This window comes from Struthio camelus, chromosome 1 (assembly GCF_040807025.1).
Source record: "Struthio camelus isolate bStrCam1 chromosome 1, bStrCam1.hap1, whole genome shotgun sequence".
NCBI classification, from domain to species: Eukaryota; Metazoa; Chordata; class Aves; order Struthioniformes; family Struthionidae; genus Struthio; species Struthio camelus.
Window position 1 is genome coordinate 119,867,010 of NC_090942.1, and position 23,994 is coordinate 119,891,003.

Below are 23,994 nucleotides of genomic sequence, written 5' to 3' on the forward strand. Positions count from 1 at the left end.
GCATTGAAAACGCACTGAAAATGACAGTGGATTTAATGTACACTTATATTTAGAATGAAATATAAACATTCTTCTTAAACATTAGCGCAGGTCATCCCTGATTATTCTTCACAAATAGGAAGAAAACAAGAAATAAAGTTCATTTTGGAAAAAGAGGAGTGACTTTTTCTGCTCACTCACATATCCTCCTTAAGAAGTCCCACCAAGAGAGAGTTTTAAGCTCTCTGGCTATATTTTCAAATGCAATAACTCAGAGTGTTCTAATACTAAACAAAATCCTCTCTCCATTGAAACATCCACAGAACCTTCACTTATTTCAGTGGGACCGAACTGCAACCCATGCATTGGAATCAAGGTTAAACTCTTCACATAATCACTAAACGGTTTTTAGAAATTCACCATCACCTTCATTCAGTTTGAGACATAAAAAGGACTGCCAAGTAGCCTGCAGAAAGAGTATCGTTTATATTTCCCCACAGCTTATTAGAAATAGAAATGGCCACTTGATGTTGCATAGTAACTCTACAAAGTAGTGGAAAAATACATTTTTCCTCAGGAGCTCTGCACCCTGGCAGGATGAGAAAGATCAGTGCAGATTGGAAAATGAAACAAGCTATACCTCAAGGGTGCAGGCCAGCTCTCCCACTACTGCAGTCCCTCAGAAATATCCCCTGGGGATTTCCTATGTGCGCAGATGGGAAGCCCCTGCACCATAGGTCAGTTCTGCTGCCAATTAGAAACAACCAGAGACATTTCAACCTGACACAGGACAGGAAGGAAAAGGTGGACAAGTTATTGCAGAGGAAAATGCAGCAAAGACACTCGGCAACAGCTTAATTTTAAATACTTAGCAGAAGAAAGTTGATGGAGCAAAGGCATAGCATTTCACAGCACATCTGTGGACACCCATTTAATTTACCTTCTTATCTCTTTTTTTCACTAAGCCAGATAGAAACTTATTATTGAAATCAAAATGGCTATACACATCCCTTGCTGAATCTGGTCCCTGGGCCACCATTGCTGACAACAGGGTAAGGCATACTCGGCTCATCCTAAAACAAAAAGCAGAGGAAAAACATGTAGTTTATTTCCAGAATGAGGGTTATGCAAATAACCTTTGCAAGAGATTAAAACACGAAGACCAACATTTTTCCTATAAAAGATCTCATTATCCCATTCCACCTTCAACCTCCATCCTCACTTTTAGGGCATCAAGCAGTTCTCAGAGTCAGTCCCAATGCGAGAAATCAGCAGAGCAATTAGGCAAGCATCCCTGGACATGCAAAGCTTTTGCTGCAGTCGGCGGGAGCTTTGGTTGAACACATAACCAACCATTTTAATGACCAGCACAATACGGATTTAGGCCATACACATGTTATACCATTGTTCACGAGGAACTTTGGTCTTTCTTGCAATCAGCTTATTTTTACAGACATATTTCATGAATTGAGGCCCCAGGCCTGCAAACACTTACACACTTTGTTTAAGTTTACTACCACAAGCAGGTTCATAGGAGCTACAGCTGAAACTTAAGTTAAGGACACATACAGTGTAGGCCACATTAATACTGCATTGTTTCTGTTTTAACTGAACGATTTTGTTTTTCAGCTGCAGTATGCAGCATAGGAGCCACGTCTTTGTCATTGAACTAAATCTCCAAATCCATACTCAGCTTTGATTCTAGTTCTATACTCAATTCCTGCTTACTGACCTCTGGGAGAATTTGCCTGAAAAATAGGAGGGAGAGGAAAAAACCCAAAAACCTATTTAGGCAGCGACAGCAACTGGGAAAGAGGGGAGAGGGAAGAAGGGAAAAAGGAACGGATATTTACATTCTTCTCAAAAATTAAGCTGTAGTGAGAGACTGGATATTGATTTTATAAATAAAATAAGTGCCGAAAATGAAGAACTCCCAACTTCAGTGGGAGTTTGTCATTTAGTTCAATAGGAACATGACGGGGACATCAGGTGCAAATCTGCAGACCTCCCTCATCTGAATAGCCACTACCCACTAAGGGTTTTGGAACCTGTTCATCGTGTTTCACTCACAGAAAATTCTGTAAGAAAGCAATATGACTGAAGCAGAGATCCCATCCGTATATACTACCATAATAAAAAAGATTCTCTGCAACAGTATGGAGAAGACTTACCTGTGATTTTCAGAATACAAGGCAGAATAGATCAATCTCATGTAGGTATGAATCAACTTCTTGACTATGTTCAGGCCCACAACAGAAAAATGGGAGAGGTCACTTGCTGTCCTCAGTAAGATGGCTTCCAGAGCTTGAAAGATTAATAGCATCTGTACAATTTAGAAATATATCTCATTTTATTAGCTCCAAATATCCGATACAGCTTGAAACTATTAGCAGAGCAAACAATAACAAGCTTCATTAAAAACAGAGTGAACCTAATACAAGAGGAAAGCTTCCAGATATGATGACCAAGTTAACCTCTGAATTCTCTCCCAAATTAATGCTTTCTCTTCTACACGGTTAGTTCTGAGAGTGCTTCTTCGACGATGACCCTACACATAGATTATCCGAAAGACTAGAGACCTACAGAGAGACAGCTGGCTCCTCTTTCTTTTCAGTTGCCAAACTGATGAAATTGAGCAGCAGGGATGGTCATCATCCTCAGCTGCAAGCTCAGGACACTGTCCTAACTGAAAACGTCCACAATCTTGGACAAATAAACTAAACGAAAAAAGGGCCCTACTTCACAAGTGACTTGAGATCTACTGCATACTCACGATTTATCTGCGTATGCACAATAGCCACTTCTGGGGATGCAGAAACTGAATGTAGTGCAAATCTTAGCACAGCCTGACGGATCCTGAAGGCCTTTCTCAAGCTGGAGGCCAAGGCCTAGGCCCATTGAGCCAATGCTGTAAGCCGGAACTGTTAGCATGTGCACAATTAAACATGCTAGGAAAAGACTATCTGAGCCACTTATGTAGTTCCAGTCTTGCACTGAAGTTCTAGCTGAACCCAGAACCCACCCTGCAAAGGGGCAGTATTTATTACAGGTATTAACCTTTATCAGTAAGTGACTCTTACAGAACAGTATTTATTTGAACACGATACAAGTTGTTATTATATAGACAGAAATGATAATTTAATGCAAAGACTGATGACAAGCGGAGGTTAAAAAAGAAGCTATCAAATTTTATGTTGTAAACAAACTTTACTTAAATTAATAATGCTGCTACAGAATAGTCTTTGTGAGAATAATTTCTTAATTCTTATTTTACTCATCATATTTTGAGGAGCAAGGATTGCGTCCGCCTCAGATCAGAAAAATGATGTCAACTTTACCAATGGCTTCTCAGAAATACCGATGTTTCGGTATTAAATTCAGATTAAATTAAGATTAAATTTTGCTTTGCATAATTATATTTCTGTTGGCCTCTTATTTTATAAATGGTCTTCTGATAACATTTAAAAAAGCCTTAACAGCTTGATTTTGGCAGGACTACTAGTTCTGCATATCACCAAATGCAGTCACATCCTTACATTTAAAAGGCCCCTTCCCACTTGACCAAATGCTTCTGCCACTCTAACTCGCAGTAAAAATCCATACTGAATTATTAGAATTATTTATGCTAAAAAGCATTTACCTGACAGTTAATTTCCCAGTCAGTGCACGCAGTGCCAGTCATTAAAATATAATACCCACAGACAACTTACTTCACTTTCAGGCTTTCTTTCTCCATCCAGAAGTTTGAAAATTTCAGCACATTCCACTGAAATTTTTATGTAGCCCTCTACAACATCATATATTTCAGCAGATGGTAACGTCTTAGCTATAGAGATGAATGTTTCTAGACCTGTAATAAAAGAGCTTTATCTGAAGAATACTTTGCATATGATACACTAAAGAACAGTTTCCCAAAGTCTGGGCGCTTCACAGGAGATAAGCGAGGACTGGCGGGTGAAGCGTCCCATATGGAGCACGGGACACGTGGCCTAGATCTTAGGGAAGCAACGTGTGCTCCAGTACAAAACTAATTAACTGTACTATACTGCTTCTTGAGACAGCAGACGTCCGTGGCTCCTCGGGGAGACGACTCCACGCTGGTGCTCTGCCGGCAGAGCCAAGAGAGCACGTTTTTACCTCAGGTCCCTCCCCCCCCCCATCACCTCAGCCGGACACAAGCACACCCGCGTACCAAACGGCGAGCGGCCAAGGCGACCGCGGGCCCCGCACCTCAGCAAAGGGCACGCGGGCCGCCCCGCGCGCCAACGGCCGCCCCGCGCGCCAACGGCCGCCCGGCCCGCCAACGGCCGCCCGGCCCCGCTGCCCCCTCACCCTTCCCGGCAGCCGCAGGGTCCCGCAGCAGAGCCTTGAAGCGGGCGCCACTGAACTCCCCCTCTTCGCCGCGGGCTCGCTTAGCCGCCGCCGCCGCCGGGCCGGGAACGGGCTGGCCGCGTCGCTTGGCCGCCATGACGCTGCCGCCGGCGCCGGAAGCGGCAGTGGCGGCGGCAGCGCCTCGGCAGGAAGCGGCGGCGGGGCGGCGGCGGCGGGGTGGGGTGGGGGAGAGCCCCGCTGCCCCGCTGCCCCGCTGCCCCGCTGCCCCGGCCCGGCGATGAGGGAGCAGGCACCGACCGCGGCCCCCCAGGCGCAGAGCGGGCCTACGCGTCTCTCCGGCTGAGGCCTCCGATGCCTTGCTGCGGCGCAGGCGAGCGCGGCAGCTTGTGTTACGAACGAGCAGCTTTGCTAGTCCCTGTCTGTAGCAGCTATCTCTGTCCTACTGGGTTTTCCTGGCCTCTCTGCTCCTCCTGGCTCGTCTAGGGCTTCGTACAAACTCCTGTTCCTGTAGCCTGTGCTACCCTCGCACAAAGAAAGCGCTCGCTTTTGCTGATGATACTGCCCCTGTCCTTGCCCTCCCAGCCCTGGTCACGCATTTCAGTTGATGCCTCGCTGTCAGAAATGGCCCTGTGTGTCTGGTTATTGCTTGTCATACAGCCGCCTCATGCAGGTCCAACAGGGCAAATAGCAAAGATACTACACGTGTGTGTGCCTGAGTGCGTGCATGCATAAAAACATAAATTATGTTATATAAATTTATGTTACAAATTATGTTTATATAAATTATACTTTGCACGTATGCGTTTGTTAGTGTTTGCAAACACAATCGCTGCTCCAGTTGACAAAAAGGTGTTCAACGTGATTACATCTTTCTCTCCTCCCCCTCTTTTTCAGGATACTTTGGTTTCCTCATTTGAGGCACAGCCGCAGTCGTGAGTGGTACAACTGAATGGTGAAAGTTTCGGGGGGCTGGGGGCTGCTGAAAGCAGATGTCCAGGGCACTGTAACAGTCTCTCTTCCATCGCCTCTCCTAAGACCAAGGAGGTTTTTGTCCCTGCTGGTGTTACCATTTCGTTGGACTGAAGCTGAACTGAGCAGATAGAAACTTTGGAGTGGAGGGGAGAAGCAGAGGGTGTCAGGAAGCAGGGAGATGAGAGAGCTTCCTAAGATGCTAGTGAAAAGGTAAAAAGGTTGTCGTTTTCAAACTTGTGTAGTTAAAATACCTTATATAAACACTAACAAATAACAAATATATAATAATGAGACACTGTACTGGTATAGTGGTAGAGTCTGTCAGCCTGTGAAACGCATTATTCAAGGTGACCCAATTTGTTTTTCTGTAGACATAAACTGAAATCAGTGCTTTGGTTTTGCTTTCAATAAGAGCATGGTTATTCCAGGAGAAGCATAGTAATATGGAGGAATAAAAAAGGTCCCGTTCCAATAAACAGTTAGATCTTAAACAGCAGTAGTTGAAAGAGCAGTGGGAAATCAGGGAGACCGTCATGTTATGTCAATAAGAGAAAATGAAAATCAAGTTACAGTTCTATCCAAAATTGACTATTTTTCTTATTTGCAAGTAACAGATAAAAGCCACATTTATATTTTTTATGTTTTTCATGACATCAGTTAATGCTGTTTAAAAAAAGTGGTCCAGAAGAGGGCAACATTAACAGCCATTCTAGGATTTAGGGTGGACAAATGCTTTAATGTTGACAGAAGATGCTGCAATATTTTGAGAACAGACAGTGGAGTAAAATGAGAGAATGTGAAGTAAGGAGGCACAGAAGGATAAAAGAAAAAGAGAGCATTGGACTGGAAAAAAGGGTAACACGAAAGAAAAGAGGAACTGTTAGATGCTAGATACGAGGACTTTTTTAAAGTAACTTAGAAAAGCAAGTATCTTAGTGCTGCTAGTTATATCATGCTCCATTCAAACTCTGTTCATCATTTATGATATTTCCAGAAATCTTTAAATTTTGACTCAGTGGGTTTCAACTATTTTTGTGCTTGTTTTTTTAATAATAGTTTCATTTGGAATTCAGCATAGTATAGCAGCCTCTGTGTGAAGGAACAGATTGCTCAGTTCTTCCATAAAACATTAATGATGGGTTGTTCTGGATGGTGAGAATCCTTTATTTCACCTTAGAGTTTTCTTCTAAGTGAATTGGAAGGTATGCAGACATAAAAATACATTTGCAATTCCAGAAGATTGTGTGGACACATAACACGCAAAATAGATGGCTTCCTCTCAAGAAGGGATTCGTGGTGGTGGTGGTGGTGGGGTTTTTTGTTTGTTTGTTTGTTTGTTTGAGGGGATGAAAGGAAGGCCAGAGCTAATGTGAAGGGAAAAAAAATTATTTAACGCTGCTTTTAGAAGGCTCAAAGCGCACATACTGCAAATATCTTCCAAGTAAAAGCCACAGTTGTCAGACTGACAAGCCTGGTCGCTATCCTCACGTCATATTCCATAGAACATCTAGAACGAAAAATACCACTGTAAAATGCCAGCACAAGTAACTTTAACTTCAACTTTAAATTCAGTTATTCTCTCCCCTCACTACCTGAGTAGCTGTCATTGGCTTTGATAAAGGAAGACCCAGTTAACTGTTACTTTCATTTCAAACATATTATTTCCATCTTCTTGCTTTCTTGAGCCTGTGACCTTTTCTTTCCTCTGTCGCATCTATGAGAATTTTTCTCCCCTAGTCTGTTTTCTGGTAGGCTCCGTTTGTGGAGGCCCACTCAGAGAATGAGACTTCAGACTAAGACCAAGTTCCTCTGCTCCGTTGTACCTGTAGGTTCAATAGATGTATGCAGTGAATGAGTCAAGTATTAATTCGGAGCTGCCTGAGCTTTCAGTAAATTGAAATAGGCTCCTGTGATTCTTGCCAGATGAACACAACCAGGATACTCATGGCCCCTGTGGCATTTGCTGGTCAGAAAGATAATTCCCAATTCCTAGCATGAACCTTAGCTTTAGGCCTGGTTCAACAAACAGTTCCAGATACAAAATTAATTAGGTTAAGTGACCCTTTCCCGCATCAGCCCTAGCTCAGAAGCCTTTACTGGCTTGAACAGCATCTGTACTAACAATCCAACCTTAGCACTGCAGTCCTGCCTAATTTGCCTTTGCCTCTCCAACTTTGACATTATTCCTAGCTCTAGGATCCTGACCCATGCAATCCTGAAGACAAGATCTGTTTTGGTAGGTTAGGCCAGTTCTCGCTCGCTGGCCTCACCAAGCTCTATCTTCTGGTTTCAGCCGTAAACTCTTCTGTCCTACTCGCACAACCCTTATCTCTAGCTTTTAGCCATAGCTCAGTGATACCTGCTGTGCCAGCCCTCAAGCTTAAGTCTGTTGGTACTAACTTATATCATTTCCCAGCCTCTCATGATGAACCTTACTAAGCTGATCTGCTGGCCTGCACCCTCACACTACAAATGAGTGACTATCCCTGTGAGTGGGACAGCTGCTAGACTCAGACCCAAATATGGCTATGTAGCCACACTAACCTCAGCCCAGACTTTACCTTTAAAACCACTGATGTTTGTTTTAGCAGAGCCAGGGGCTGCCCTTGCCAGTCACAGTACCCCTGCACCGCTGCTGCTTTCAGCAGGGGCACCACTTAATGGACTCACGCAGTCTCTGAACCCACACTAGATTGGTCTAGAGCATGTAAGAAATGACGCAGTTTCCCATCATACATTTTTAAATCAATGGACTTCATTTGACATGTGAATTAATTATAGGACGCATTTTGAGGGACTGAATTTCAGCAGATATCACATCTTTAAAAACACTGCTTTCAATGTTCTTTCCTAGTTCATACAGAGAATTATTTCCTAGAAAGGTTTCCTCCAGTTTCTCGCAAAATTTCAAGTCTATGCAAATCTGACATGTGAGATACAGCTGTTCGTCACATCTTTCAGGCTTCTGACCTGCCGCATCTGAGGCATGGGATCACAGAGAGAGAGAGGAGGGCTGCTGCTGAGAGATGGGCTAAGTGTCAGGACCACTTTCTCAACACAGCCTCACAAGAAGGCAATATTCCCAACGCAGCCCAACACCATAACCCTTTCCTCATCACTTGTCCAAATGCACTGCGCCGCACACTCCTGCTGCCTTTCCACTGATCCAGCTCCGTGCCAGCTCGCATGCTGGAGATGCAAGGCCTGAATTAGAGAAGTCTGGAAACACTGGCCTGGGCATGGGGTCTGAGTGATGCACAAGGATCATGTGCAGGCTCAGGAACCGAATGAGCACGTTGGGCTAAGGTAATAACCCTACTGAAACTGCCTTGTAGTGCCAATGCATTTCTGGCATAAGCAGCTACAGCAATTTAGATAAACCGCAACTTCTTTTGCTCTCGATCACAAAAAACAAAACGACCTCTCCTCCTCCATGTCTCTTAGCTATTTTAACTGGAGCAGCACTTTTCTGAATAGCTAAAGGAGTGCATTTTAAAAACCGACTAATGAGGGTTTATCTTCCCTACCGTTACACTAGAGCCGTATCAATATCAAAGGACCCAACTCAGCTGCGGCGTCAGCAGCACGGATATGCATTAGTGCTAGGCTTTCGAGCCAGGGCTCAGAATGAGTCGGGAATCAGGCTGCTTGCCCAGGTGCTGAAGACAGATGGAAAGATCAAACGAGGAAGAGGACAGAAGAGCGGGAAGAACAGTGAGCAGGCTGGGAAGAGCTAGAGGAAGTATGAGCTGAAAGTGGCTATTGATATCTACTTCTGATAAACTGAATAAGCCCGTTAGTTCAATGTACAGACTTCTGATAAACTGAATAAGCCCGTTAGTTCAATGTACAGAGCGGGACCTTTGGCACTCTAGGTTAGTTACATCCAGAGGAGGACAAAAGGATAGCTCCCATGTGTACTAAAATCCTTCCCACCTTCTATACGTGCAATAATAATCAATCACCGTTAAGCCTGAGTTGGTTTAACCATAGACACTGAGCATCTCTTAAGAATTTACTGTTGAACCCTTACAGTCCTGAGGGAGAAAGAAATACAAACTGTGCACCATTATTTTCAAAGTTATGTTATTTGCTTTTAATTTTTGAATTCTTAGGTTGAGATGCTATGAGGTCTGGATCTTAAAAATGCTGAGCACTTAGCTATCACTGATTAGATATTGGTTAGGGCTAGTATTTTCAGAAATGCTCCCAATTTTGCATGCCTTAGGCTTGGCGTGCCTAACGTAAGAGACCTTGAGGCTTCATATTCCAAGGCTTTTGGAAAAGCCACTGATATTTCAGTATTTTGACATTGATTCTGTAACACTGAAATCAGTGGCAGCTTTGTGACTGACTTCAGTGGGAGCAGAATCAAAATGGCTTTAAGAAGCCACCGTCTAGAATTTCAAGTACACAAAATTATTAGTCAGTGTGGAAAATCTTCGCCTAAATACATATTAAAAGAAAAACAGTGACAACAAGCCAAAACACAGGCTCATAAGCCCATAATAAAGCATTTTCACAAGTAAACAGGCTGTTCTCCAAGAATGTGGTCCACCCAGCAGCTCTGTCCTAATATCCTTCCTAAGCTGAGAGGCAAGACAGGTACTCTCTTGGAGTCTGTCTTTGGAGATGCACTTCGGGAAGTGATTGAATATAACTTCAGCGCTTTAGGAGGGCATGGACAACAAAGCCAGGACCTTTTTCCTGTATGTTTTTTCACCTTCCACCTTAGGTGGTCTTTTTTGTCCTTTCCAGCGGTACCCAAGTCTGTGGGATGGTGCATGTCTCCTACTTCACGTCTGTACGAATGCCGAGCGTGCTGGGTGTACCGATAGAAAAAAATAAACTGTATGTAAGAGAGCTGTCAGTAAGATTGAGAGCGCTAAGGACGACGAGGAGGGGTGACCTTGTTTGCTGCAGGCAGTCAGGAAGTAGAGGTGGAAAGCAGAGGTGGAATTCATGAGGAGATTGGTTTTATGAACTTCATGTGTTACATCTTACTGTTTTCTTGTGAAATGGTCAGGGTGTCTATGACATTATGATTGGTTAGGCCAGGAGCTGACTATGCACAAAAGAGCTTATGACCACAAAACTCAGAGCTTGTTAGCTAATTTTACCCTCTCTCAGATGAGTCAAAAAACTGGCAGAGAATAGCAAATATTTCCCCTACTATTAAACCTGTGGGGCTAAGGCTTATCCTCTACATTCCTTCAAACTTCCACTTACATCCATGAGAATGTCTCCTAACTACAGCATGCAGATTTGCTCTTCTCAAGGCGAAATTACTGCACACTTGAAGATCTTGTTAGAACTTAAAATCTGTAGCATCGTATGAGAGCTTGCAACATCCAAGGAACATCTACAAATGACATATACAAGAGACACTTCTCTGTTTTCATTCTGGTAGCCATAGAAATAGAGGTTGAATCAGGAAAAATGTACTATGTTATTTTAAATAATCACCTTATAGTGATTACTGTAATCACTATACAGTTTGTTTTAACTGGTCTGTCATTCATTTCCATAGAAACAGAGAGAGGATGGCAGCCCACTTGTTTGAACTGTCTTGTAGATTTCATCTGTGTCAGGACGCAAAGATATAGAGCGTTTTAAAATGTGGGAAAATCCTGGGGTTTGTGCTTAGATTTTTTTTTTTCCCAAAAAAAGCCAGTAAGAACATTAGTGAACTTCTTGAAAACCTTATTCTGGGAAAGGAGAACAAAACTGAAAAAGTGAAATATTTTAGCTCCCAGTAAATTGGCGGGCAGAGGGGGCGGGGTTGGAGAGAGGAGAAGAGGAAGAAAAAGGGGTGGAATATATGATTGGAAAATGGCTGAATATACGGGAAAAAATGTTTTGATACGAAGCTAAGTCCAATCCAAGAAATGCTATCTTTTCACTGCTGTGCTATAAATCCAGTTGTGATTTTTTTACTAATAGAAAACTTTAGGCCATCTGCCTCAACTTTCTTCTATTATTTCACATTGTTGGCTTCTTTTCTAACTGACAGCACTAATTTTATTTGAGTTTCCATACACTAAAGCCATGATATGAGTTTCAAATTGGCAGTTTGGCTGAAGTTCAGAGAAAATGAATAAAACGGAGAAAGAAGAAATGAAGAGCTCAGATTTTTGCTTTGCTCTTGCGAAACTTCCATGCAACAACAAAGTTCCGGCATTTCTGATACTATGGAACTATTTTCTCCTCAAGTTCAAAAGAGAGAGACTGTCCAAAGCAGACATGATACCTAGCCTGGATTCTAACTTGTAGGCTCCCTTTTTGTCCTTGGAAAAAAATGGATCTCACTCCAGTTGCTTGTAAGGAAAGACCAAGGCTGAGAGACTCTGTGATTCTACATGCTGAACATGTCTGGATTAGTTACGTTATCTTCTAACTACTGTGCATTGCCAGCTTGTAGAAACTGCTTTCATGGCTATGGCAGAGAAACACATCCCACATATCAGGATAATATTTCCTGTCTCCCTACGTTAGTGTTTTACCTTGCTGTCTCTAGCTTTACTATTTGAGCGCTACCAGTACAAGGGGATACAGGGATTACAGGCTTTAGGTTAGTGTTGAATAGCAAACTATCCCCCATTCAGGGAAAAAAATGGCAGTGCCTTTTCAGTTGTGCAATGTTCATAAGGTGCTTTCCTTCCTAAGAAGGCTTCCCTAACAGGAAAGTATCTATACATAGGAGTATCTGACTGTCTCTTTTGTTGTTATTCAGCCTTCACTACCTCACCGCCCTAGAGGTTGCCTAAAATGTTTTGAACCTCTCCCAGTTCAGTCATTCCACTTGAAAACTACCTTTGCCTTTAGGTTACACCAGCACAGTGCCAAATGGCATACCAGGCTCAGTCCTGCGCCATTGATGGACTTAAGGTCGTCTTCTTACAACACCACAGGGCTAGAAAAGAGAATGTTGTCTCATTGGAAAGAGGAGATTCACAAGTTCTCATTAGGCAAGCAGCACTGCAGGATTTAAACCCTTTCAAGCATGAGTACAGGATGATGTTTCTTGGTGCTTTTTGAAGTTTTATAGATTCCTCTGCATTGATTTTGTGTTTATCGCAGGTCCATTGTCTACTCGGAGTCACACCAGCTGTTGTGGTACCCACAGCAGACGGAGTTGCCATCTCTGGCTTCTGTGTTCCTGAGATCAGTGATCAATTCAGAAAGGTGGAGGTGACACGCTTCTGTTGGAGCTATAGCAGGTGGCCTGAACGTATGATATCTGTATCTGTCCATGGACTGTATAGGGAGTGAGGGTCTGGCTTCCTAAGGCTATAGATCATGTGACTTCACTCACTTGGAGTTATGATATATATATATATATATATAGTTATGGTGGATATGGTCGATACGACATTATGATAGATAACTAAGTTCAGATAGTCATCCAGACAGCTTTCTGGGAGATCTGAGTATGGCCCCCAAATGCTTTCTTTTATAGAGGGGTAAAAATATATTGGACTTATAACATTCCCCTGGCATTAATTTCTGCCTACAGTGGAGCTGCCCTGTGACAGCAAGTATAGGAAGTATTAGATTAAATGACCTGATATACCAAGTTCAAGAAAAAAAATTAAGTAGACAGGAGACTCCCAGCATTCTCCCTCTGATACCACAACCAGAAGGCACAAGGTAACTGGTTCAGTTCAGAGGCATAAACAGGCCTTATCTGAAGCAGCTGAGAGGAACACACATCTGACAGAGCTAGTGAACCCTTTTTCCATCCCTTCTTGCAGTTGCAGATGCTTCTAACTATTCCATTTTATCCTGTTTTTCAGCATCTTTTATCCCATTTATCAGAGTTCAGTAAAACTTGATGGAACGTCCCTGATCTCAGGCAGGATTGCGTGAAACTTGGTTTGCTCTTATCTGCCCAAGGCTAGAGAAGCATGAATGTAATGTAAGTGTTGCCTAGTTGCTGTCCTGTGTATGAAGAGGGAGAGGGCGAGGAAAGAAAGTGTTTTCAAGCTGGTCAAAGTTCTGTGTAACCTCCAGAAAGAGGTGCCAAAGTTAGGAAATTCAAAGCTGGATCTGATCCAAGTTCAGCTGGAGCAGGAGGAAAGGATCGGATTTAATCGAATTAATTTGGTTTCATTGTCTCCCACCTACTCACTTATGTCATTTCAAGAGAAAGCAGATGAACGTGAATATGCTTGCCAGACTGTAAACAGACAGATGTTCTGCCTACCCACCTTTTACACAAGCACATCCCCAGGGCAAGAGGGCACTTTCATGCCCCAGTTCTAGTGTTGCTGCTAGATTCTCTTTCCTGAGGGCAGCTTTTACAGGAACTGGAGAGTAAGTGTCCTGGTTTATTATCTCTTTAGTCCCTCAGGCCTTAAAAGGAGTTAGAAATGAAATTTGAAGGTAGCATGGCCGGTTGTAAAGATAATTTATTTGAACTCCTCACTGGTTTACCTCCAAGTCTTACAAAACAGATTTCAGGGAACAACCTGAACTCTCTCAAAGTAGCTTCAAGATGTTTTCTCACCTTGTGACAAAAGCTTTAAGCAATCCTACATACTTCAAACTCAGTTATGCTGAAGCACACGGGCCTTGAACAAAGCTAAGGGCTGGGAGAAGGTGGTGGCACGACGAGAGGAAACAGCAAAAGGGAAGGGTTCTTTTGCAACCTGGAAGGGTCAGGACCATTTCATAACACAGCTCCGCGCCTGCTAAAATCTCTCACTCAGGGACTGTCCTGCCAGGAAAAGCTGTCGGTTGGGTTTCCCCCACAGACCTGTGATCCAGCCTGCAAAGCCAGTGGCCCGGCCAGGCTGGAGCAGCAGGCCTGTCAGGGCCTGGCATGGGAGCTGCTGAGGTCTTGAAGGAGGGAAAGCAAGCAAGCTGTGTGTGTTGTGGGGTACCGCTTCAGTGCCAGTGAGGAGAAGAGTGACAGGGAGCACTCCGCATTGCTCTTGGGAAAAACGGAAGCGAGGAAACGTTGTCACAGGAATTAGGAGGTGGGTGTAAGCCCGGGACGGTCCTCCAGCCACAGCCACAGCCACAGCAGGAACGAGGGAGGCAAATAACTTAACAAAAAAGCAAAACCCAAACAGCAACCGCAAAGCCCTACGCACCGGGCGTGAAGGCGAGACGATGCCTAGTAGCCCAGAGGGAGGTGCTGGGTGCCAGAAATGCCCGGAGGGGGGTGGAGAGAGCCGAGGGAGGGCGGGCGAGGTGCCGCCGGGACTGAGGCCGGCCGGCCGGCCGGCGCGATGCTCGCCGAGGGCAGCGGCAGGCGCGGCGCCGCCGGGAAGCCTCTGCCCTTGGCCGCCGCCCTCGCAGGCTGCCCCGCGGCGGCGGGCGGCCGGCTGCGCGGCGGCCTCGCCATCGGGCAGGGCAGGGCCGCTCCGCCCTCCGCCTCCTCCGCCCCCTGCGCCTGCCCGCCGCCCGGGCGGTCCCGGGGCAGCCGGCGGGCCGCAGGTGGCCGCGCCGCCAGCCGGGGCCGGCGCCACCATGTGAGGCGGCGGCGGGGCTGCCAGCCGCCCCCCGCTGCCCTCTGCCGCACCATGAGGGCGGGGGACGCGGGGCAGCACGCACGGCGGAGACAGGTAGAGCCCGGGCGGCTGCTCCACCTCCTGTCCTGCGTGATCCTCGTGTGCACCGCCGAGATCGCGGCGCTCACCGACTTCGCAGGTACGGCGAAAGCCGGGGCCCGGCCGGCCGCGTCGGGGCGGGAGGCGCAGGGAGGTGCGCGGCGGCGGCGGCGGCGGCGAGCTGGCCGGGGCGGCCGCCGGGCACCTTGCGCCCCGCCCGCCGGGCAGGGGGCCGCCGAGGGCGGCGGGGCGGGAGGCGTTTTGCCCGCCCGGCGCCCCGCGGTGGGCGCTGCCGCGCCGGGGCGGAGCCCGTGCCCCAGGGCTCCGAAAAGCGCGCACCCAGCCCGCCGGCTCCGGGGCCTCTGCGCGGGAGAGCGCGGGCGCGTGATTCAGCCGCGTGAAGGAAGCGGGGGTGCAGGGATTGCGGCGAGGTGGGACGCCGAGGGGGGGGTTGACCGCTTACGCGCCCTGTGCCGTCGCTTCTCGGCCGGGCGGTGGGAAGGGCCGTGTGGGGACGGGCGCGGGCCCGACCGCGACGTGCGTGGCAGCCGCCGGGAAGGCTTCTGCCGCCGGCGGGCACGAGCGAGGGGCGGCGGCCAAGCCGCGGCGCGCTTCGCCCTGTGCCACCGAGGCGGCGGGAGCCGAGGCGGCAGGTCGCGTTGGAAAACCGCGGGTGCCGAGCAAGGCGAGGCGGCCGTGCCGGGGGGGAGAATGAGATAGCTGTGGGACCTGGGAGAAGGGTCTCCCTGCTTCCAGCAGAAACGAGGGAGCAGCCTTCCCTCGCTCTTTGAGCTTAGCGCTCTTGCCGCTTTTTCGCTTGTGTCCCGTGACAGTTCACTGCTGGTGCAGAGTTATTTCGAAGAAGAATCTCTTTCCTTTATATACCTTGCAAATAAGCGCCGCGTATTCCTGATAGCTGCAAGCTTAACAGACTGCCTCCAGGGCAAAAAGCAAACGTTACTCTTAATGAAGGGAACAGAACTTTCCAAAAGCCACTTGAGTGCGCCGGAACAAAGTTAATATATGATTACTAGTGCAAACATGTTATTATGGGTATCAATATAGCATATAGATCAGTATAGCTCATACGGTCCGAAGTGCTGGTGGAGGTTCTGCAGAGGCCAGATACGTCTTCTCAGCAGTGAGCAAATACAGTTTGTGGTTTTGTTACGCTGTCAAACTTCATAAAACGTGAACATTTCTGAGCAAGCAGCCAGCAAACGTAAAGACCAGAATTATGTACTTAGATAAACTACCTTTCTCCTGTTAGATTCCTTTCACATGTAAAAGGCTTTTAAATGTTGCTTATCTCATTCTTTGGTGGTTTTTTTGGCTTAACTCCCGGTTGGCAGGTAGTCATTTTGGAATTACGTGGTAATTCTCCACAAGAAAATGTAAGAAAAGTTCAGATTTTCCTTTTCAAATAGCCACTGGGTTAAAAAAATGTCCCTCGAGTTTATCTAGGAAAGTTCATCACACAAAAGTCCATTCATGTTTAAAATGAACTTATTAGATAAGGAAATGCAAGATAAAATTTGAAAGTATAGATGTATCCACTATTTCGTTGTTCACCGAACTTTCCAAATAGCTGGAATCCCCAAAGGCAATCCTGCATCTCACCCCAGAGACCAGCATTAAAAATGTCAGGCAGACAATTCAGCAAAAAAAAATGCAGAAAAGAAGATTAGATTCCAAAACTGATGCCAATCCAGACTGGGAAAATTTCTAGGCCATAACACATTCTGCTCCCATTTTCTTTTTATTTTTGACATGGGGAGGTAATCCAAAATGACAGAAAAGACCAAAATGTTACTGGACCCTTTAAAAAAAGCTACCCAGAGCTCACCAAAAAGTTTTTAGCTACTTTGAAAGGAGGGAGACTTACAACAGGTGCTGCAGGCCAGGGACTGTCAGATGTAAGATGACACCCTGCAATGCCATCCTGCCTCTGTTTAAAAGCAATTCCTGTTAAAAGAGTTACAACAAGCTCTGTGACAGCGGCTTCAAGTCCTGAGCTTCAGAAGTTGCTAAATTTCCTTATTTGCTCCCTCCCTCAGCAGGAACAGCGGCTTGATTTTCATAAGCTCTGTTGAATTTACATGCAAACAGATCTGACCCGTTTAAAGGGACAGCACGCTGCCGTTGCCCAGGCGCAGGCAGCTCCTTCGGGCTTGTCACTGAGAGGTGACAAGCGGGGAGCCGGGCCCCCTGCTTTGCCGACCGCATGCACATTCACTGCTCTGGGAAGGGGTCGGGTCCGACTCAAGCCCTTCTCAGGGTAAAGCTTCCAGGCAGCAGGCTGTACGTTTCCTTGCAAAGACCGTGTCACAGCAAAAGGAACGGAGGTCAGGACTGTGAGCCCGTTCTGTACGATTTGATCTGGTCCTGAGAGTTTAGGAGCGCACGGAGGGGTGGAAGGGAAGTTGCTGAAACTTCTCCTCCTCTTCACAGATTGCAGGCTTTTATACTCAGATTATCAGGTGCATACTTTCTTGGGTCATTGCTTTTCCCGCCCTGTGTGTTTCCAGCATCAGGTCTTTACCTCTGCAGCCCAAACTCTCTTTCCCTCTCCCTCTCTCTCTCTTTCCCCTTCTCTCTCTCCTCCTCCTCCTCTCGTTCTGACAGCTCTCTCTAATCACCTCCCAGCCTGCTGGGAGACCATGCTTGCCACAACTGTACATGTACTTTTTGTTGTTCTCTTTATGAAGGCATTACATTGTGTTACTGATTGTAACCTGCCCAGAGTCCGTTTCTCAGTCACAAGATGTAGCTGCTTCTCGTACAGCAAGGATGAGTCCTGTTTGGATTTGTCTGATATTTTTCAAGTGTGGAGCAGGGAGTAGTGTAAGTAGTTGGTGAAGGATTATTATTTGTATATATTTTTTTGTTGTTTATAATTTTTTAATGTTTGACTTGTGTTTATTTTCCCAAACTGTAGTCATTTTTCTGGATCGCTTCACAGAAGAGAAGCAGTGAAACTGGTACAGAATTTATCCCTCCCTTTTCATAAAGGGCAGTTTGGCACCTCTGCCTGGAAGCAGAATCTGTCCGTTTGGTTATGACAGGCCAGTTATCATTATGATCTTGTTATTGCTCTTGTGCTTTCAGGATATATAGCTGCAGGTTCTTGTTCTCATGTTTCTCAGTCCTACTTTCAAATATAGGAAGGGTTTTTGTTTGTTTTTTTTTTTTTTTTTTTGAGAGACATTTCTTTACTGTGCAATAGCATTTTATGTGAGTAATAATTTTTTCTAGGAAAAAAATGTTCTGAAACACGACTCCAGCTGCAGAGTTATAAATCTCTGAGCTGTGTGAGGAGGACTCAGTGTCAGTAAGCAAAATTAGTTTCTTCTTTTAGTAACAGGAGATATCTGAGGTAAAATAATGTTGATATGAAAGATACTTAAAGATTCCTGTAATCTGTTCTTCTCTAGCAGTTCGGTGACGACAAAGAACATATATATCAATTGTAGTGGGTATTGAAAAAGTGCCCTAAGGTTTGCTGTCCTCAGTTTGATTCATTTTTTTTAAAGTGGAATCCAATGCACGTATTTCCAAGTTTGAAATGGAAAGCCAAAGGCTTGAAAGAAGAGAGAAAGGCCTAATCCACAGTTCTCTCCTTTGATCTTCATGCAGATTGGTGTAGTCCCACAGCTAGAGAGTTTTCTTCCTCTCTCCTCCTGTTCTTCAGAGGACATCTAAAATCCTTTTTCACCAAAATTGCTAGGCATGTTCAGAGTTTCATTCCTACTTGACAAAGCACTGTCCTTATGTGGTTTTTATCAGTGATCACTTGGAGCTTTCACATTTCAGATGACGTCCCAGTCCAGGAGACTGAAGGCTGCTGTCGGTTTTGCTATCTCTGGGAGCCAAAATCCCAATTACTCTGAGCTGTGAGGAGAGCGTCAGAATCGAAGAGGGACACGTTTTTTGAGAAATCAAGGCCAGATGACAGACAGCAATTCTTTCACAGCTCCTCTACATTCAAGGACTCTTTCTCAACACAGGCAAAATAAGGGTTGCACATAAAGGCCAGCAAACTCTGCCAATGCTGATGCTGTAGAAAGGCTGCCTGCCTGCTGCACTGCTGCTGAGGGAGGGGTTGGTGTGCTGGGGATGGTGGCAGTTGCTCGGGAGTGCGCACCTGCCCAACAGCAACAGTCACTGCTCCCTCTTTTCATCCCTCTGCCCTCCTAGCCAGCAATGAGACAAGTGCTCTGCTCTGTCATCGGTGCTCTGTCTTAGCTCTGCTCTTCCTCCCACCTTTTCTCTGTGGCAAAAAGTGGGCTGCCCTCTTACCCTGGGAACAAATTCCTTCTCAGCTCCAAGGTGCAGGAACATCCATTCACCTTTCTTTATATTTACTGTGTTTTACCTCCTTTCTTTCTCCTCTTCCTCTTCTCTCTGTGCCTACTTTCAGCTTGAGCCTGCTGTTTTGAACTGGCCTCCTTTGCTCAGTTCATCAGTCCTTCTCCCTGTCTTTAGCTTAGTCCTTTGCCCCGTCTTTACCTCAGTCCTTCTCCTTGTCTTTACCTTAGTCCCAGCCGGGTTTTCTGGGCAGCCTTCAAAAAATGGGTCTGTAACCCAAGACCAAAAATGAAGTAACTGTGTGATTGCCTAACTGGGCTGGAGAATGACTTTGTGGATGTGAACAGAAAGAGTGGCCCACAGTTTAGGGAGAACCTTTAAATCTCAGTCCCCTGGTATCAACTTTTCTTTCTTTTTCCAGAACAATTCAGACAGAACTAGGCATTGCTTTAGCTCCATAGACTTGGGTCTTCTGACCCAAGAATAGAGAACAAATGGATCTAATGGAAAAGCAAACCAGTTCACCCAAGAAATATAATCTGATCTTGTGGCCTTTTTGCTTTGAAAGTTTCCATTAAGTTCTGTGGCATTTACCCATTCCAGATTCCCCCAGGCAGAAGGAAAACAAGCAAATGCTTGGAGCAAATGCTTTGTAATAATGTGACAGGATCAATCATGACCAACCGCAAGGATGCAGAGAGTTTTTTTGTTGGTTTTGTGTTGGTCAGATAAAATCCTGTATAAATTTTCCTGAGTCGGTTCTGTTGACTCACTGTGGCAAGCAGAGCTTGTCCTTCAACCAGGATATTTAAAGAAGTGCTAAAAGGAGTGATGTCAATGATGCATTTCCTTGATACTGGCTTATAAATGTCAAATGTAAATTCTGGTTGCTCTGTTTAAAGAAAAACATTTCATTTTAGAAACATGTAGCATTTCAGTAATATGGGAACTAGAGCTCAAAGTCTGCTTTAAAGTCCCAAAGCTGGGTTTGGTTCTGGGGTTTGTTCTGTGGAGTAAAGAGGTATGTGTCAGAAGCATCATTTTAGTTTAGGTCATGTTGTTCAGACCCCTCTCTGCTGTTCTAGCTGCTTTCCTAAAGAAGTGCAGCTTATGAAATCCCGTTTTAGCTGTAGATTTTGCCTAATAATTTTGTGGAATGCACTGATCCATTTTAGTCATCCTTATTAGAGAGGAAAAGGCCTTGGTTCTATTACGTTCCTACACGTTTTGTGAGAGGTAAGGAGCTAGGACCTGTTAGCATCCCTATGAAAGGATGCTGTCCCAAGAGCTCTCTCAAAGTGACTTAAAGCTTAATTTGGTGCTTCTCCCTCACAATGGGCACCAGGGAATCCAGCCAGGAGACAGAAACTCACAGGAAACCTGAGTTCCTGGGCTCTACTGCTCAGGGGCCGGCGTGGTTGAATCTGTCTGTCAGATACTTACGCCTTTGGGGCAGGAACTCCTTTCCTCACTGCGCAGACTGCTGGCACCTCACACATCATGTATTGTTTTGGCTCAAAATAAATAGCAAGGATTAGCTCCTTCTGCCTTCCTCTTCTACCTGCAGCTCATACCCTTCAGAGTAAGACAGACCTTCCAGACCGTCTCAGCTTTTTTTAGATAAAGTACTTACAGACCTATTCCAAATAATAGGAATTGTTTTGATGGGAACGTTCTCAGAGAAGGCACCGGCTCACTAGTCACCAGCTGTCAGGCTTCTGTCATCTTTCAACCATAATTTACAATTACAATTGAAATATTTTGATTTCTTACGAAACACAGAGAAAATATTGTATTGTCTTAAAGGGAGCTGAAGAGCAGAAGGAGGCGTGGTTGCGCCTTATTTGTTCAGCATTGGTGAGTCATTTCGTCTGAATTTCTATGCATTTTAAGAGTTTTGTTTCAAAGGTCCATTGTGTGGCTTTTGGCAACAAATTAAATACCAGTACTATTTGGGTCCTAATTTAGAATTAATTTTAAAACATAATGTAGGGCCTGATTGAAAGCGTATGGAGGTCACTGGAAAGATTCCCAAGGATTTCAGTGGGCTTTGGATGAGGGTCTTAAAGAATCCACAAATATCTGTCTATTTTTCTTCATTGGTTTTATTTTTTGTTGGGAAGACAAGCATTATGTTTTCAGAATCATTTAGCAGTTTTGGACCTTTCATTTCTCCAAGCTAAAACTGAGCAGGGGAAGAAGAAATGCTGTTATAAAGAAAATCATCAAGCTATGAGGACAGGGTTTCTTGACTTTTCTGGCTTGGATCTGCTGTACTGCAAGCTAACACTGCAGATCAGTAAGCTGCTGGGGGGTGGACTCAAAGATCCAAAAGGCAATTTCCATCATTTCTGATATATCTTATTCCCTGAAATCTGATTTTTTGAGTGTCAGATATAAATGGGGATGCATACAATGTAGAGTTTGACTCACGATCCGTTTGCAAAATGAAGCCCATATTGCGTTTTCGGAGGGGCTGGCAAGGAACAGACCCTCTCAGGTTTGCGTGGAGGTTCAAGTTCATAAATCCAAGCTTTCAAAGAAATATTTTGCTCTAGTCTCTGAGGTGCTCCTACTTACAGTCTTTGGGAAGATTGTAACTTTGCTGTGTCTTGGGCATAATGATTCACTCATTCTGTCTCCAGATGATGCTGCCGCCCACTGAGCCTTTCTCTTGTTGCTTCTCCTTCACGGTGCTAGAAGAGGCTACTATGTGTCCAGTCAAAAGAGGTTTTTTGTTTTTTTTTTTTTTTTTGGCAAAGGCAGAAAACAGCCCCAGAGTCTCTCTTAACACAGTCGTACCTCTTGTCAGCATCCTAGGATAGGAGGGACTTTTCCGCTGTAATAGTTCCATATTAAATCACAGGACAAGTATTTACCCATAAGGCTTCATGGAATGGCTGAGGGAAGTATAGCTGACTACAGCATGGAGTTTTCTACAGACTGAAATCTTCAGGGATCAGCAATAGTTTACTCCTTCCTAACATGTACTTTGCTTGCTAAGGAACTCCTGTGTACTTTTATCCAGGCCTACCAAGTGTTGTATGCTACCCCTTCCCGTTGATTTTGTGTAGAGGCAGTGAAGTGTGCACACGGAGAGAGTGAGAGGGAGAGAAAAAGAAGGAGACAGAGTGAGTGGAAAAAAAGGAAATGCATAGGGATCTTTCTGATTTCCTTAGAAAGCTATGGCAATAAAAGAAAAATAAGCGTTACTCCTAGAAGACAGCAAAAGGGAATAGGAAACTGTTGATTTGAAGGAAACAGAACAGCCACGGGAGGGTATGGCAGAGAGAACAGGCAGCTGGTCTGTGACTGCAGGATTCATGGATTTTCCCAGTCTACAAAAAATTTAATACACAGAACTCCAATCCAGGTTGATTGGGATGGATAGGAAGAGGTTAGGTGGTACCTGGAGAAACGATGCTCACTTGGTGAATATCGCACCACAAAGTTACAGAAGGTCCGTATTTTCTTTGTGAAGTCTTGTTTTTGTTTTTCTGAAAAGGGCTCGTGGCTTGGCTTCTTGTGCGTGCTGTTGTTCACTGAATAAACCCTGCTCTTGCCATATGCTCACATACTAGCTTTTGACTGAGTCCTTAGGCGGAATTATTTTCTGGCTCACCTGAGTCCCTTATTCTGGCTTGGGTGGAACCAAGCTCTTGCTTAATTTGACTCTCAGATTTAGCAGGTAATGACAGGTAGGGTCAGTAAGATACCTATGATCCATGAGGTATGATTGTGAGGGAAAAGTTAAGCTCAGTAGCTTCCTTAGGAAAGCACACATGTTGATAAAACAATTCATGAGAGACTGGACAGAGTTTTTCATCACTAATGCCTGCTTTGATTGCCATAGTATCCAAAAAGCATTTTTACTTATAACTTAAGCATTTTCTTGTTGAAGGCTTAATCCTCCAGCTGTCTCACCAAGGCCAGTGAAAATAAGTTGCTCCGTTAGCAGCAGGCTGATTAGCTCTCCAGTATATGTCTGCTGCCTCTTCAGCAGCCTATTTACTTTTAGCATGAAAAAGGGACTGAGTTGGAAGTGACAGCTCTTATTTTGGCCTATCTACTTGGGCTTCAAGGAACTTCTAGGAACTTTATTTCTTTGAGTCCTCTTCCCCTCAGGTTTGAAATCGGCCAGTGAGCTCAAAAGTTGTTGAGTAAGGGAACGGTGGATGGACAAAAAGCACGGTCACGTAAGCTTCATTCCTTCAGAAATGGCGGTCTGAAAACTCAGGGTCTGATTTTAAGAGAAGAAATGGCTTTGGAAGCTCTGAAACCAAACTAAACATTTGGAATTGGAGAGCTGAAACTCTATTTTTTCCGAGTGAGCATCTATTTCCACCTCAAAAAGGTACAGATAACACCAATTTATGAGAAAATGTCCCAAATTAAAAATAAGAAGATTGTGCAAGAATTCGTTTCCTTGCATGGTAAGCCAGCTTTTCATGACGTCTTCATGGAAGTGTGAATCTTCAGCCCGTGCTGGAGGACTTTAAGGGGACTCAAGAAATGTTTACAGCCCACAGGGCAAACAAAAGGATAAAGTTAGTAGGATGGCAGTCACAGGCAAGGAGGATGAGTGTTCACAGGAGTAGTGGAAAAGGCATATCTGAAAGACCAAGCAACAGAGGGAAACTGAGTCAAATTAGCCACTATGCAAAAAAGCATACATGAAGCAAGTAAACATCTTTATGTATATCTTGCTGAGTGAAGTTGTTATGCTCATTATTCAACGGTAAGTAGAATAAACAATGCTTCTCTCCAAGGGCATTTCTTTTTGATAAAAGGCTGTAAGATTAAGTCTTTCTAGAATGACTCAGACTGTATGCTTACAAGACACTTT

General features: G+C 44.9%; 2 protein-coding genes across 4 annotated transcripts in view; one reads left to right on the top strand and one right to left on the bottom strand.

The window, feature by feature from the left end:
• URB1 (URB1 ribosome biogenesis homolog) overlaps positions 1-4,471 on the bottom strand; it is a 57,984-nt gene extending 53,513 nt beyond the window's left edge. For 2 of the 3 annotated variants that reach the window (XM_068912284.1, XM_068912289.1), the window contains exons 1-4: positions 4,312-4,468; positions 3,690-3,829; positions 2,151-2,302; positions 920-1,052 (exon numbers count right to left, since the gene is read on the bottom strand). In XM_068912284.1, the coding sequence (XP_068768385.1) occupies positions 920-1,052; positions 2,151-2,302; positions 3,690-3,829; positions 4,312-4,447 (561 nt within the window). In that variant the 5' untranslated portion in view covers positions 4,448-4,468. Of the gene's footprint in view, positions 1-919; positions 1,053-2,150; positions 2,303-3,689; positions 3,830-4,311 lie in introns of all 3 variants that reach the window. The other variant, XM_068912275.1, reaches the window with a different exon arrangement.
• Positions 4,472-14,703: 10,232 nt separating this feature from the next.
• The window catches only part of EVA1C (eva-1 homolog C), a 40,805-nt gene continuing 31,514 nt past the window's right edge, over positions 14,704-23,994 (top strand). Inside the window, exon 1 of the mRNA XM_068912312.1 lies at positions 14,704-14,940. Within this exon, the coding sequence (XP_068768413.1) occupies positions 14,814-14,940 (127 nt within the window). The 5' untranslated portion in view covers positions 14,704-14,813. The remainder of the gene's footprint in view (positions 14,941-23,994) is intronic.